Source organism: Clarias gariepinus, chromosome 1 (genome assembly GCF_024256425.1).
Source record: "Clarias gariepinus isolate MV-2021 ecotype Netherlands chromosome 1, CGAR_prim_01v2, whole genome shotgun sequence".
NCBI classification, from domain to species: Eukaryota; Metazoa; Chordata; class Actinopteri; order Siluriformes; family Clariidae; genus Clarias; species Clarias gariepinus.
In genome coordinates, this window is record NC_071100.1 from 7,928,835 (window position 1) to 7,943,981 (window position 15,147).

Consider the following 15,147-nt stretch of genomic DNA (forward strand, 5'->3'; position numbering starts at 1 on the left):
CACTCACAAACTACGAGCAATTAGCCTAAGACAGTGATTAACCACTACACCACCGACTGTCAGATTAACATACCAGAACAAATGATGATGAGAGGTTGTCACCAAGCAGCAGATGACAGCAAGACACAGAAGATCAGATACGAATTCCAAGAATATAGACTTGTTTATGCTAATTAGATTATTTAAACCCTGTGTTTTAAACTAGTTTTAAACTAGATGAAAAAACTCTATACCCCACTACTCACTCTAACAAAGACACAAAGAGAACATTTACTCACAGAGCATCACATGGAGTGGGCTGAGCTCCATCCTTTGTAATGACTGACTGACTGACAGAGCACTGTTTTGTTTTAAAGCCTCATCACTTCCTGTTTTTCTACAGAGAGAGAGAGAGAGATGGGAGAGAGAGAGAATATAGCCCTAGATTCGCTAACTCTTGGTGCTTTATTTTACAAATTAAAACATTGAATATAAACAGCCATACAGTATAAGGCAAATGTTAGAACTTTTTTTTACCCTCTCCACTGGTCATGGGGATGGATTGTTCTCAATATACATGCTTCCCTTGGGTAACATCATTAGAAGACATGGGATTAGATTCCATTGTTATGCTGATGATACCCAATTTTATATCTCAACAAAACCAGACGAAATACCTAAATTGTCTAGATTAACTGAGTGTGTCCAGGACATAAAAGATTGGATGACCAGTAACTTTCTTTTACTAAATTTAGATAAGGCAGAGATATTACTCATCGGCCCAAAAACCAGCACACAACAGCTTTCACAATTCAGCCTGCGTTTAGAAGGATGTACTGTTACTACTAGCTCAACAGTAAAAGACCTGGGCGTGATATTAGACAGTAACTTGTCCTTTGAAAATCATATTTCCAATATCACAAAAACAGCCTTTTTCCATCTTAGGAATATTGCCAAACTTAGGAGTATCCTATCCGTATCTGATGCAGAAAAGCTAGTTCATGCATTCATGACCTCCAGACTGGACTATTGTAATGCATTACTACTGTACAGTAGGTGGTTGTCCTGCATCCTCAATAAACAAGCTACAGTTAGTCCAAAATGCAGCCGCCAGGGTTCTCACTAGATCCAGAAAATATGATCATATAACACCTATATTATCATCCCTGCACTGGCTACCTGTTCAGTTTAGAATTAATTACAAAATAGTATTACTTACATACAAGGCTTTAAATGGTTTAGCTCCCACATACCTAACCAGTCTTCTGATACGCTATAATCCACCACGTTCCTTAAGATCACAAAACTCCGGACTTATGGTAATTCACAGAATTTCAAAATCTACAAAAGGGGGTAGGGCCTTTTCATATTTAGCTCCAAAACTTTGGAATAGCCTTCCAGACAGTGTTCGGGGAGCAGACACGGTTTCCCAGTTTAAAAGTAGACTCAAGACGCATCTCTTTAATCTGGCATACGCGTAACTCATCCCATAACTTCATACAGTACTCAGTACATCTATCCTGAATGGCAACTACGCTAATTCTCTCCATCTGTTCTGTACTTTTCTACCCATCCCGAGGCATCTGGAGATTGTACCAGCTTCAGTAGATAAAGGCCAACCCTGCGAGGATCCTGAGGCATCCAGAAAAGGACCAGCTCCAGCTGAATTCTGCCTTATTATGGTTGGAGCTACACATGCTGCTCCTGTGCTCCCAGTGATTTAGACCCCATCTGCCCTCTGCACCTACTGACTCATCCCTATGCTGAACTGGACTTCATGTTAATTTAAATAATTTCTGTTATATTGAATGTTCAGCTGCATAACACACATGATGTTATATTATCTCTAAATATTATCACCCAGATGAGGATGGGTTCCCTTTTGAGTCTGGTTCCTCTCAAGGTTTCTTCCTGTTGCCATCTCAGGGAGTTTTTCCTTGCCACTGTCGCCGTCACCCTTGGCTTGCTCAACAGAGACATTTCATTCATCATTCATTCATTCATTCATTTATATCCTTATTATCTAGACACATTTTTCTCACACATACACAATTTATTTTTATTAATATTTTATTTTTTTTAATTGAAAAAAAAATTCTTTCACTTTTGTGAAGCTGCTTTGAGACAATGACTATTGTTAAAAGTGCTATAAAAAATAAAATTGAAATTGAATTGCCAGGGATTCTCAATTTTACTCAGTCAAATTATCATTCGATATGTCATGCAATAAAACTAGTTTGGGTGCAGAATGTGCAACGATTGACTGGAAAGGCAGTGCCAAGGCCATTGACATCACTGAGAACCACTTCCAGGAATATTTTATTGGAAACGTTTTATACTAAAACCCTGTTTTGAAAAAGCAATTGTAAGTAACAATAAGTTCAGCCTTATTCATCACAAATATATGACTGTACAGTGAAATTCTTCATTCTTCACATATTCCACCTTCTTGTTAGTAGGCAGGGGTCAAAGCACAGAATCAGTCATTATACAACACCCGTGGAGCAGGGTTAAGAGACCTGCCCAGGGGCCAAGAGACCTGCCCAGGGGCCCAACATCGAGAACCTGCCGGAGCTGGGCCTCAACCTTCCAATCAGGAACTCAGTGCCTTAACACACTAAGCCACCACCGCCCCTAATTGTTGGGCAACAAGTTCAGTCTAATACTTAACTTTCCTATCCATAGTTTTATTTATTTCAGATTAAGGTTGTACACAAGTTGCCAATTGTGAAAAGTTACAAGGAAATTTTCTTCTAGACAGGTCATTAAAAATCAATGGCAGGTGCTTAGTTTCTATTGACCAGGCTTTAATAGTGATGTATGTAGGTGGTGCATAACATGTCAAGCTTATAAATCTCGTGTCAAACAAGAACAGGAATCAAAGGTAATCACAGGAACAAAACTCATTAAAACTGGAATCTGAAAACTGGTTGTCTGGTTTTATAACCCATGCACCTCAAGTTCTAAAGTTTTGTGCATGCTGAGATATTTTTTCAGGTCTCCACAATTGGAAAGAGTGATTATATGAGTCATTATAGCCTTTCTGGATGCGGAATCCAATTTATCTCTGTGCTTTCTTATCAACAATGCATTTGCACCCATAGAGCCATAACTAACTTTTTGCACTATTCTGTAAAAACTCTAAAGACTGCTGTGTGTGATCCTAGATCAGCAGTTTCTGAAACACTCAATCAACCCATCTGCAAAAAACAATCATGCCATGATTAAAGTTACAGAAATCACACATTTTATTCTGATGTTTGGGGATGCTTTTATGTTAAATGAAGTTCTTGACTCGTATGATCTCAGGCATTGTGTTTCTTCCATATGGCTAGCTGGTTGGATAATTGTAATAATGAACATATCGTTCATATAGTTCCTACATGTTTTAAATTGCTATGTTGATTTGTAAAATCATTGTTTGTTTGTTTTGCTACAAAATTACTTATTATTTTTTGGTACTGTGAAATTCAGAAAAAATAAATGCAAACGTACAGCAGTTTCAGTAGCAGCAGCAGTATGGCAGTGTCAGCAATACTAGACTAAGCAAGGGAAACCCACTTATCTGCCACATCATCACATTTCTTACACGCAATAGCCATTCAAGAGAAAAAGGGTGTTTTGTGTTACATGAGCGATGTGTCCCAGTAGAGCTTTATGTCTATGAGTACATTTTTAATTGCCTGCAGTTTGTTTAACCCATGCACTTAATTTATGATTCCATATTAAACAAGTTGGCAATTAAGACTAATGTAAACAGGCTCAAATTTGCAGGAGCTTTATTGTAGATTAAAGAATACTTTAGGTTTAATTTTGAAAAACTTCATTTTGGAAATGGCACTGTGCAGGCTGCTTCACGATGCACTACTAATAATTCAGAAAGCCAAGTTACTCAAAATATTGTGCAAATAAAATGTGATCAAGAGCTAGATCACATTTTCCAGATCCTTGTTTACAGCACACTATACTGCACACACTCTGGCTTTAACTTTGGGTTTAATACACAATATACTTTATTCTGCATTATATTAACAAAATTGAGTTACATTTGTTCATCATATTTGCAATCATTTGTTAAACGAGGGATATTTGTCTGTCTAAGACATTACCCTTCATGTTTCCTCCCTCTCTTCAATGCTAAACTCTCACACACAAAACCCCTACAACAACAACCTTGTCTCTGCTCTTAGGCCTTAAACACAGTCACAACCAGCCCCTATTCTTAGTGGTCCTAAGTCTTAGTGGGTAATGCTAGATTTATTACTGATTACACACTAATTTTGCCCTTCTGTTCAAAGGAATGGCTACAATAGTCTGACCACAGCCAGACATTTCAGTTAGTCACAACCATGCCTTCATCACGAACAGACTAGTGTTAAAACCTCAAAATCCTGTTTTCTAACACACACACACACACACACACACACACAGAGGGGGAGTTTTTTAAAAACTTTTTTTCTATTTATTTTAAATTTTATATGCCCTTATTTATAGTTTGAACATATAGTTATGTTAAAAAAAAGTTATTGACATTTTCACTTGAAATATTTTTATATACAAGACTCATATTATAGAACCCATAACAAGCATAATATTTTGGTATAAATAAAAAAAAAAAAAAACAGCACACTAATTAAATGTGGTGAAACATGATTTACAATTTAAGTAAAAGCAAACATATTTCAGTTCAGTAAGGCCTGTTGTTTTAAAGGCATGCTCGGGATTGGGTTTTGTGCATGTCCTCCTCCTCCTGTGTATGTACTGTATATTCACCATCTCATCTGCACATACAGTCTTCAGTGGTCTATACCTCACACAGTCTGGCTTTTGTGCTCAGATTGATGATTTCAAACTTGTCTACCAGTTAGCATGAGACATATAAGTGGAGTCATATTTGTGTTCATTGGTTAAACGTCTGTAATTGCTCTCACACACCACCATCACACCCACTCCAAATGAACACACTTTACTGAACAGACAAAAAAAAAAAAAAAAAGACATAACTGCCAAGGCTTTAAACTCTGTCACTGCCCCATACAGTATGTGTACTTGGCTAATAAGATGCATTAATGATGCATAATCTTTGACACTGATGGGTAAATAGCCATTATAATCCAATAATGTCTTTTGTATTTTATTTGCTACATGAGGTTCTAAATCATCTAGAGCTAGTTACAATATAAATATTCAGATGATATTTTAGTCACAGGATGGACAGAACTCTCCAGGATCACATCACCGTCTAGAAGACAGAAGTGTACAGCTTAAGTGATTACATAAATAGTTCTTTTAAAATACAGTGACAATGATTTTACATAAATAACCTTACTTTGTGTTGTCTAATATTACTTAATGTAATATAATATTGACTAAAAGATGCAAAGATTGGACTTATGAAAAGTAAACCTCAAGTAAAGCACAAAAAGGGAGCATATGGACAACAATTTGATTATGTATATAATATTATGTATTAACTGTTCTGTAAAGTTCAATTCTGACAACAGTTGTTTTTTTTAAAAAAGGGAAAAAATAAAATTTCTCTCATTGACAGTTTTGGAGAACGACCTGTTAAAGGATCTCAAGTCCAGACTTTGCCTAGGCAACTTCAAAATCATAATTCTTTTTTGTTTTTGTTTTTTTGTTTAGAGGTGGACTTGCTGGTGTGTTTTGGATTCTTGTCCTGCTGCATAACGCGAGTGCACATGACCTGGATAATGGGTCTCACCGTGGTTTGCTGGAGTCCCAAACTCTTAGAAACGGCTTGGTAACCCTGCTAACCATTTTTATTAATGATAATGTACAAGTGTCCCTAATAACTAGGTCAGTTAGTGTGTAGCTACCAGTTTAAAATACCTGCTATTCCCCTTATTAGGAGTTTTCATGCAAACCTTTCATGCAAATCTTTAATATTTGGAAGAAGTGATTAAAAATGATTAGATGAGATGGTGGATAGTGATCCCTATATATCGCTACAAATACACATGCAGTTCATATGAAAAATAAATTAATAAATAAACTGTGCAATTGTCATTTTTTAGTAATACGCATAGATGCGGAGGTAGAAAGAGTAATAAAATTTTGTACTTAAGTGAAAGTACTGTTACTTTAGAGAACTTTTACTGAAGTACAAGTAAAGTTACCCTTATAAAAATCTACTTAAGTAAAAGTAAAAAGTAGCTCATTAAAAATTTACTCAAAGTAAAAGTTACTGAGTTACTTTTTTTTTTTAAACAGCAGGGGTGAGATGGGGGATGGAACACCCTTGCATAAAAAATCTGTTCCCTTTGTTGTGCTTGAAATCAAAGTGGACGCTTAAATATGACCAGGGGTTTGCTTCATTAGAATTTGTTCCATCGTTCTTGTGAATTTAGGGCGTTTGTTCTCCACGCCCATCAATCAATCAATCAGTGCAGTGGTTTCCGGGGTGCAATTTTTTTCCTTCCCCGTTGTATTATTTTTTATTATTTTTCATTTTCATTCATTTATTTTTTACTCAGTAGCGAATATGATTTAAAATGTAGTGAAGTACAATACTTTAAACAAAACATACTTAAGTAAAATTACAGATTTTAAAAACTACTTTAAAAAGTAGAAGTACACAAAAAAAATCTACTCAATTACAGTAATGCGAGTAAATGTAATTCATTACTTTCCACCTCTGCATAGATGTTAAAATATAATTGGTATTGCTTATTGCTTTTAATTTTCACATGATACACTATATATCCTTTTATAATTATGTGAATGCTGTACAATTTCTACCATTCTATTTAAATTATATTTTATTTTGGATGAATAAAAATATTGTAAAACTTCCTAAATTATATATAATTTTTTTATTCTTATTTTCCTTTTATCTTAATATATTTTTTAATATAATTGTTGCCTCTAGTGCAATATATTTAATTGTAGAGCAATCTTTATTTTAATGTCACGGGCAGTTGTACAACTATTTTAATGCATATCATGCAGTGCATGGTTGTGTATTGGACAAAATTTACGATGTACACACAAATAGGTCAAAATTTCACACAAAAACAGTTCTTTATTAAGGCAGTAGTATCAGTAGCAATATTTTAAAAGAGCACAAAAATGTTATGTAATTTCTTCAGTTAGAATTGACTCGCACCAAGTCTACGTTTGTCAATAAAGATTAAGATTCACATGTACTTTACAGTAAAGTGAAGTGATTTTTTCACATAAAAATTTTTCATTTTCACATTTTTTCCCAGTTAGGAAAGTGGGGTCAGGGCACAAGGTCAGCCAGAATACAGTGCCCCTGGAATGGACAGGGTTAAGGGCCTTGTTCAGGGGCTCAACAGTGGAAGCCTGGCGGTGCTGGAGCTTGAACCCATGGCCTTCCAATCAATAGCCCTGTAACCCACAGCCTTAATCGATTGAGCCACCGCTGCCCCAATTTGACAAGTAAAATGTTGACAAAAAAAAAAAAAAAAATCTACAAATGATAAAACAATTTTGTTTTTGGGATAAAGGATTCTTGCTTAGAATGTTTAAGGAGAGATAATTAGAGGTGTTGAGTTTTTACCTTTATCATTAAGACACGGACTAAAGTATGGATAAAGTTTCCCAGTGAAACGCTGACCAGTGAATGAATAGATAAGAGACTTCGCATCAACATCATAAAAGGAAACCAGACCCTCCTCATAATCTACAAACACCCCCACCTTCTGAGGAAGCTGCTTTAAAGAAAGGGAGACAGGAGGAGAGTCCCAAGCTTTATATTTAGTCTTATCCCTCAGAAACACAATCCAGTATCCTTCATTGGGGTTGTATGCATTCTGTCCTTTTCTGTTAACAGACTCTTGGGCCACTCCTAAATCCCACTCTAACTTCCCTCTGACCTGTACCTCATAATAAAGTCTCCCTGAGGAGAATCCTTGTTTTCCAAACACACAAATGATATAATTAAACCTCTCTGGGTTGTTAGGGAGACTCTGTCGCAAGTCTCCATGTCTCACTTGTTTCCTATCATCAGATAGGATGAGGTTAGGATGAGCTGTATGAGGATCTAGAGTCACTTTCACTGAGGAGGAAAAAAAAACAAAACATGGCTCTATAACCTTCTTATACAGAGAAATTATATATTAAGTTTGTATTCAGTAAGAAACCACACACCTCTATATTGTTGAACTCTCTTTAGTTCTGGTTGGAAAAGAAATATACATACGTTATATATGTTTAATCAAAAATATGCAGTACTTTATACTGAGAAAAATAAACCTCTACAATATGATACACTAAGAAAACTTTTCTAGGATATTTATGATTTTCAAATAACAACTTTGGCCAAATTCAGCAGAAAACCAAGTACTTACTGATCTCAGGAAGCTTCTCCATTTCCTCGCTAAGAATGTCCTGAATCTGAGACAGACCTCTCCTCAGAGTCTCCACACTCATATGAGAGTTAATAGTGACATCAGTCCAGTCCTGGGTGTGTGGAGGGCTGCACAGTGACGGGTAAGTCTACAGTACAGCAGGAGAGAGGAGAAATCCCTCAGCATGGGGACTGCTGTCCTGTCATGTGCTGCATTGTTATTGAGAAACAGAGGGAATCTGACCTGTAGGAGGTGGAGGTGATCCTCAGTGTGGGAGAGCTGCTCCAGCTCAGTGTTTCTCCTCTTTAGCTCTGTGATTTCCTGCTCCAGTTCTTTAATGAACTCTTCAGCCTGCCTCTCTGCTGCTTTCTGCTTCTCCTCCATCACCTTAAGCAACTCAGTCTGGCTTCTCTCAATGCAGTGCATCAAAGAGCTGAAGATCTCCACAACATCTGCTTTCTCCTTCTCTGTGTTTTTCTAACAAAAGACAAATCAAGATAAATTATGAATATGAAAATATTATGATTCTCTTTACAATATTTTTATAATAAAGCTATTGTGTAGGTAAAATGAGAAAAAAAAACGCTCACTTCTGTGTTTTCTGCAGTGTGTTTAATTTCCTTAATCTTCTTAAGTCGCTGCTGGATCATCTCCTGAACTTCAAATTGTGTCTTTCCTAACAGAATCTAAAACAAATGTTTCTCAATGTAAGTAAATTTCTAACTTATTATTATTTTTTTCATTATCATACATGACTCTCACCTTCTTCTCTGCACTCTCCTCCTCAACAGAAACAGTGTTGTGACTTTTGTGGTCTGTCTCAGTGCAGAACTGACAAACACTTATCTGGTCGTCTCTACAGAACAGTTCCAGGGGTCTCTCATGTCTCTGGCAGATGTAGTCCTCCAGGTTCTCAACTGGCTCCATAAGTTTGTGCTTTTTGAATTTTTTTGTAGTTCTATGAGGCATCAGATGAGTACTACAGAGAGAAACCCCACAGTGGAGACAGGACTTTAGAGCCTCCAGCTTTTCCTCAGCGCAGGAGTCACACAGGACCTTATTACCCTTGGAGAGAAGCTCATTTGCTATGCAACTAGATTTTACCAGAACTGACTTCTTAAATGTAGCAGCCAGTCCAGAGATAAAAGTATTCACATGGAGCTCAGGCCTTTGGGAGAAATCTTTTTTACAAATTGGACACAGCCAGTGTGGACTGCTGTCCCAATACTTTTTAAGACAGATCTTACAGAAGTTGTGTCCACATGGAGTAGTGACTGGATCAACAAACACATCCAGACAGATGGAGCACTGGAGCTGATCTTCAGACAGAAGGCTGCTGGAGGAAGCCATGGCTGATAGAGGAGAGAGAGAGAGATGGTATCTGAGACTATACCAAAACACAGACTAATAAACAAATCTGCTGTAATTATTTTAAGGAAGAAAAAAATAGTATCATTTACTGATTAATTAAAAAGACATTAAGATCATAAAGACACACTTTAACCATCAGTAATGTCAGTGATGTGAGAAAATGCACATGCTTGGTCTCAGGCAAATGTATTGCTTTTGAAACAATTCTCACCATTTCCCCAATTAATACCCTAATCCTGATGAAAAGTACAAGGAATAGAAGCTACCATATGTTTAAGATGAAGCAGTACTATTAGCAAAACTATTTTGGTCACATCAATATTTTTTAAAGTTTTGGTAGACCTGCATCTACAAAATGCCTTCTCCTAAATAGTTACCATACAAAAAAAAAATCTGTCAAAAGTTTAAAAACTAGCAAAAGTATCATGGACATCCAAGTCTGATGCGCATGGACAGTGAAGGCCAATTTCCAAAGAAGAGCAACTATACCACACAATGCTAAAATAAATTAATACTGGCTATGAGAGAAAGCTCATAAAGCTTATATACCAGTTAGTGGTAGTTTTGGAAATGTGAGCAGGTGCAACGTCCTGCTGGAAAAGGAAATTAGCATCTCTTATAAGCAAACTGGTCAATGGTTGACATTAGATTTAATAAAACACAGTGAACCAACACCAGAAGGTGACATGGAACCCTAAATTATATGTGAGTGTGTTTTCCATCTTTTATATAATGCCCATCCTGTATACTGCATCATGGGGGCTTGGAGGCTATTCCTGGAGATTTGGGGCATGAAGTGGTACAGGGTGCCAGTCCATCACAGCGCACACACACACACACACACACACACACACAATGAAAACAATTTGGAAATTCCAACTCTGCATGTCCTGGGAGGAAACCCACCGAGAACCAGGAGAAACAAACTCCACACAGTATATTTAAATTAATTGATGTATAAATTATACACTTGCTCAGTGTCTATAAATATAATCTTATTTATGTATTGACTTATTTGGATAAATGTTTTTTAGGTGGTCAAGTACAAAACAGCATGCTACAATATCAGCAATAATATGGCTTAGACTGATTATTACAGTTTACTACTTGAACAAAACAGCCTGTAAACTGTAGAGTCTCTCTTTAACAGCCATTGACAGGATTAGAGGAAATTACAAAAAAAATGCTGCTTTGTTTTTCTGCCTCTTTATAATTTACCTGCTGTAGTTTTAGTTCCTTAAATAAACGCTGGAGAAGCGTCACGCTGAATCTAAACACCGTGTTCACCGTGTGCTTTTTTTTTTAAAGCTCCACTAAACTTTCATTTCACCTGAAGAAAATCAGGAAGTCCCGCCCACCAGTCACGTGTCGAGGAAGTATAAGTGTGATAGCGGAAGCCGAAATGACGTCATTAAACTGAAACATTTTCAAAAGTAGATTATTGTGAAAAAGTTATTTCTTTTAATTCAAACATTTTACTCTCATATTTTTCTCACATTTTTAGTGAAATATTTTAAGCCTTTCAGCTCATGAAAAAAAATCCTTAAAATAAGAAAATTTCCTAAGATCAATAATAATAATAATAATAATAATAATAATAAATCAGACACAGAAATGTCCAACTTCTGTAAAGTATGTTCATTTATGCACCTAATACTTGGTTGAGACTTTTGACAAAAACTACTGCGTCTATGTGTGTACAGAGCAAACCAGTTAAAGTGGTAGTTTTGGTACCGTGGGCAGGTGCTAAGTCCTGCTGCAAAAGATTGTAAAACAATAAAGGCTTGATATATTATTCACATGGAAATAATCTTGAATATGAGTTTTACTTTTTATATTAAAATACAAAAATATATTTCTTTCAAGAAGCACTGCACTGGGGCCTCACATCTTTAGAGTTATAGTTTTGACTCTGGACTCAGATCTAGAGTATATGGGTGGAGTTCTTGGTAAACCTAGACATGACTAAACTTGAAATTGGCAGTTTGATGTCTCCCAAAACTTACAGTGAGAATTAGATCAAATTTTGTGTTAATGGCTCATTTTCTTAATCCTGTGTTCATAAATGTATCACAGATTACTGCTGTGTGCTGTTGCGTGTGGGATCCATCTTGTGGTGCACAAGATTCAGTGCGGTACTTAGTACACAGGTCATGGGAGGCTCAGGGAACTCTGGGCACTAGGCGGGGTACACCCGAATCGGGGTGTTAATCCATCACAAGGCAAAAGAAACACATTCACTCACACACTGAATTGGGTGCCAATCTATCACAGGGTACAAGCACACACTTACTCACATACTACAGGCAATTTGAGAATTCAGTTAGCCTAATCTGCAGATTAGACAAATTGGCATTCTCAAATTGCCTGTTGCATGTATGTCCAATGATATATTGGCAACCTGTCCAAATCTCCTGTCCAAATTTTAGAATTTCTGTCGCACTTCATTATCTGCTAATGACCCGAGGCAGGACACGCCCACACGCCAATCATACGGAAATCAGTCCAGGTAATTTACATACTAGGACACGCCCCCCGTACACCGGCATGAAAAAAACACACAAAGACAGGCTTGAGTTTACACATAGATTCAGTTTTCTGCACGTTTGGAAGATGAGACGCGCTACTACACATCCAAGGAAACTCTTCAGAATGTTCTGGAAAGTGGGAGGAGTTTACATTTACCTCAGAAGAAGACTGTGTGGCTCTGACGACGAACAGGAGCATTTTAAAGAGAGAATGAGGACACACTGGGTAAGTTATTGAGTTTTATATAACTCTTATTCTGATAATATTAAACTAATATCAGTAAATATTTTCCTTACTTCAGCTAGCTCTTGTCAGCTTGTGTGACACATTGGCTTTCAATGCCATTTACAAAGTTTAGGTAATTCATGCTAACATGCTGCCTTACTGTATGTAGCACAAACATGATATTTCCCGGTGGCTACGCTAATGCCTTAAGGCAATGTAATTCCCCTTGTTTTGGATAGCTTTAGATTATGGTTGCTAATATGTATTTGGCTCCATTATAACACTGTTTCATATCTTAATCATTAATCTGCATTTATACATAAAATCCTATTAACTATTGGGAAGCTAAACAAGAATCAGTATCTTCTTTGTCTTTCGGCTGTTCCCTTTCAGGGGTCGCCACAGCGAATCATCTGCCTCCATCTAACCCTATCCTCTGCATCCTCTTCTCTCACACCAACTAACTTTATGTCCTCTCTCACTGCATCCATAAATCTCCTCTTAGGTCTTCCTCTAGACCTCCTGCCTGGCAGTTCCAACCTCAGCATCCTTCTACCGATATATTCACAATCTCTCCTCTGAACATGCCCAAACCACCTCAATCTGGCCTCTCTGACTTTATCTCCAAAACATCTAACATGGGTTGTCCCTCTGATGAACTCATTTTTAATCCTATCCATCCTTGTCACTCCCAAAGAGAACCTCAACATCTTCAGCTCTGCTACCTCCAACTCTGCCTCCTGTCTTTTCTTCAGCGCCACTGTCTCTAAGCCGTAGAGCATCGCTGGTCTCACCACTGTCCTGTACACCTTTCCTTTCATTTTCGCTGATACTCTTTTATCGCACAACACACCTGCCACTTTTCTCCACCCATTCCAACCTGCCTGTACCCGCCTCTTCACCTCCTTTCCACACTCTCCGTTGCTCTGGACCGTTGACCCCAAGTACTTAAAATCCTGCACCTTCTTTACCTCTGCTCCCTGTAGCCTCACCGATCCTCCTGGGTCCCTCTCATTCACACACATGTATTCCGTCTTACTGCGGCTAACCTTCATTCCTCTGCTTTCCAGAGCATACCTCCACCTCTCCAAATTTTCCTCCACCTGTTCCCTGCTCTCGCTACAGAGCACAATGTCATCTGCAAACATCATAGTCCATGGGGACTCCTGTCTTACCTCATCTGTCATCCTGTCCATCACCAGAGCAAACAAAAAGGGGCTTAGAGCCGATCCTTGATGCAGACCCACCTCCACCTTAAACTCTTCTGTCACACCTACAGCACATCTTACCACTGTCTTACAGCTCTCATACATGTCCTGCACCACTCTAACATACTTCTCTGCCACTCCAGACTTCCTCATACAATACCACAGCTCCTCTCTTGGCACCCTGTCATACGCTTTCTCTAAATCTAAAAAGACACAATGCAACTCCCTGTTACCTTCTCTGTACTTCTCCGCCAGCATCCTCAAAGCAAATACTGCATCTGATGTACTCTTTCTAGGCATAAAACCATATTGCTGCTCACAAATGCTCACCTCTACCCTTAACCTAGCTTCCACTACTCTTTCCCACAGCTTCATTGTCTGGCTCATTAGCTTTATACCTCTATAGTTGCCACAGCTTTGCACATCTCCCTTGTTCTTAAAAATTGGCACCAATACACTTCTCCTCCATTCCTCTGGAATCCTCTCACTCTCCAAGATCTTGTTAAACAAACTTGTCAAAAACTCTACTGCCACCTCTCCTAAGCACTTCCATACCTCCACAGGTATGTCATCAGGACCAACAGCCTTTCCACTCTTCTTCCTCTTCAACGCCCTTCTCACCTCACTTCTACCAATATTTGCTACTTCCTGTTCCACAACAGTCACCTCTTCTACTCTTTGTTCTCTTTCGTTTTCCTCATTCATCAACTCCTTAAAGTACTCCTTCCATCTTCCCATCACCCTTCTGGCATCTGTCAGTACATTTCCATCTCTATCTTTAATCACTCTAACCTGCTGCACATCCTTCCCATCTCTATCTCTCTGCCTTGCCAACCTGTACAGATCCCCCTCTCCCTCCTTACTGTCTAGCCTAGCATACAAGTCCTCATATGCTCCTTGTTTGGCCTTTGCTACCTCTACCTTCACCTTACTCTGCATCTCCCTGTACTCCTGTCTACTCTCTTCAGTCCTCTCAGTGTCCCACTTCTTCTTAGCTAGCCTCTTTCCCTGTATACACTCCTGGACTTCCTCATTCCACCACCAAGTCTCCTTGTCCACTTTCCCCTTACCTGATGATACACCAAGTACCCTTCTACCTGTCTCCCTGATCACATTGGCTGTAGTTGTCCAGTCAACTGAAAGCACCTCCTGACCACCCATAGCCTGTCTCAACTCCTCCCTAAAGACTTCACAACATTCTTCCTTTCTCAGCTTCCACCACTTTGTCCTCTGCTCTGCCTTTGTCCTCTTCGCCTTCCTCACCACCAGGGTTATTTTACACACCACCATTCTGTGTTGTCTGGCTACACTCTCCCCTACCAACACTTTGCAGTCACTGATCTCTTTCAGGTTACAACGTCGACACAAGATGTAGTCGACCTGAGTGCTTCTGCCTCCACTCTTATATGTCACCCTATGTTCCTGCCTCTTCTGGAAGAAAGTATTTACTACTGCCATTTCCATCCTCTTTGCAAAGTCCACCACCATCTGTCCTTCTA

At 38.3% G+C, this 15,147-nt stretch overlaps 2 protein-coding genes across 2 annotated transcripts in view; both read right to left on the minus strand.

The window, feature by feature from the left end:
* Nucleotides 1-309, minus strand: part of LOC128511716 (uncharacterized) — a 34,265-nt gene extending 33,956 nt beyond the window's left edge. Inside the window, exon 1 of the mRNA XM_053484726.1 lies at nt 279-309. Coding sequence (XP_053340701.1) covers nt 279-309 — 31 coding nt within the window. The remainder of the gene's footprint in view (nt 1-278) is intronic.
* Nucleotides 310-7,012: 6,703 nt separating this feature from the next.
* Nucleotides 7,013-11,027, minus strand: LOC128524410 (nuclear factor 7, brain-like). Its single transcript, XM_053496980.1, has 7 exons — nt 10,905-11,027; nt 9,078-9,667; nt 8,906-9,001; nt 8,559-8,792; nt 8,316-8,463; nt 8,116-8,145; nt 7,013-8,023 (listed from the first exon to the last, which is right to left on the minus strand). The coding sequence occupies exons 2-7, from the start codon at nt 9,663-9,665 to the stop codon at nt 7,491-7,493; spliced, it is 1,629 nt and encodes a 542-aa protein (XP_053352955.1). The 5' UTR covers nt 9,666-9,667; nt 10,905-11,027; the 3' UTR covers nt 7,013-7,490.
* Nucleotides 11,028-15,147: the final 4,120 nt, after the last annotated feature.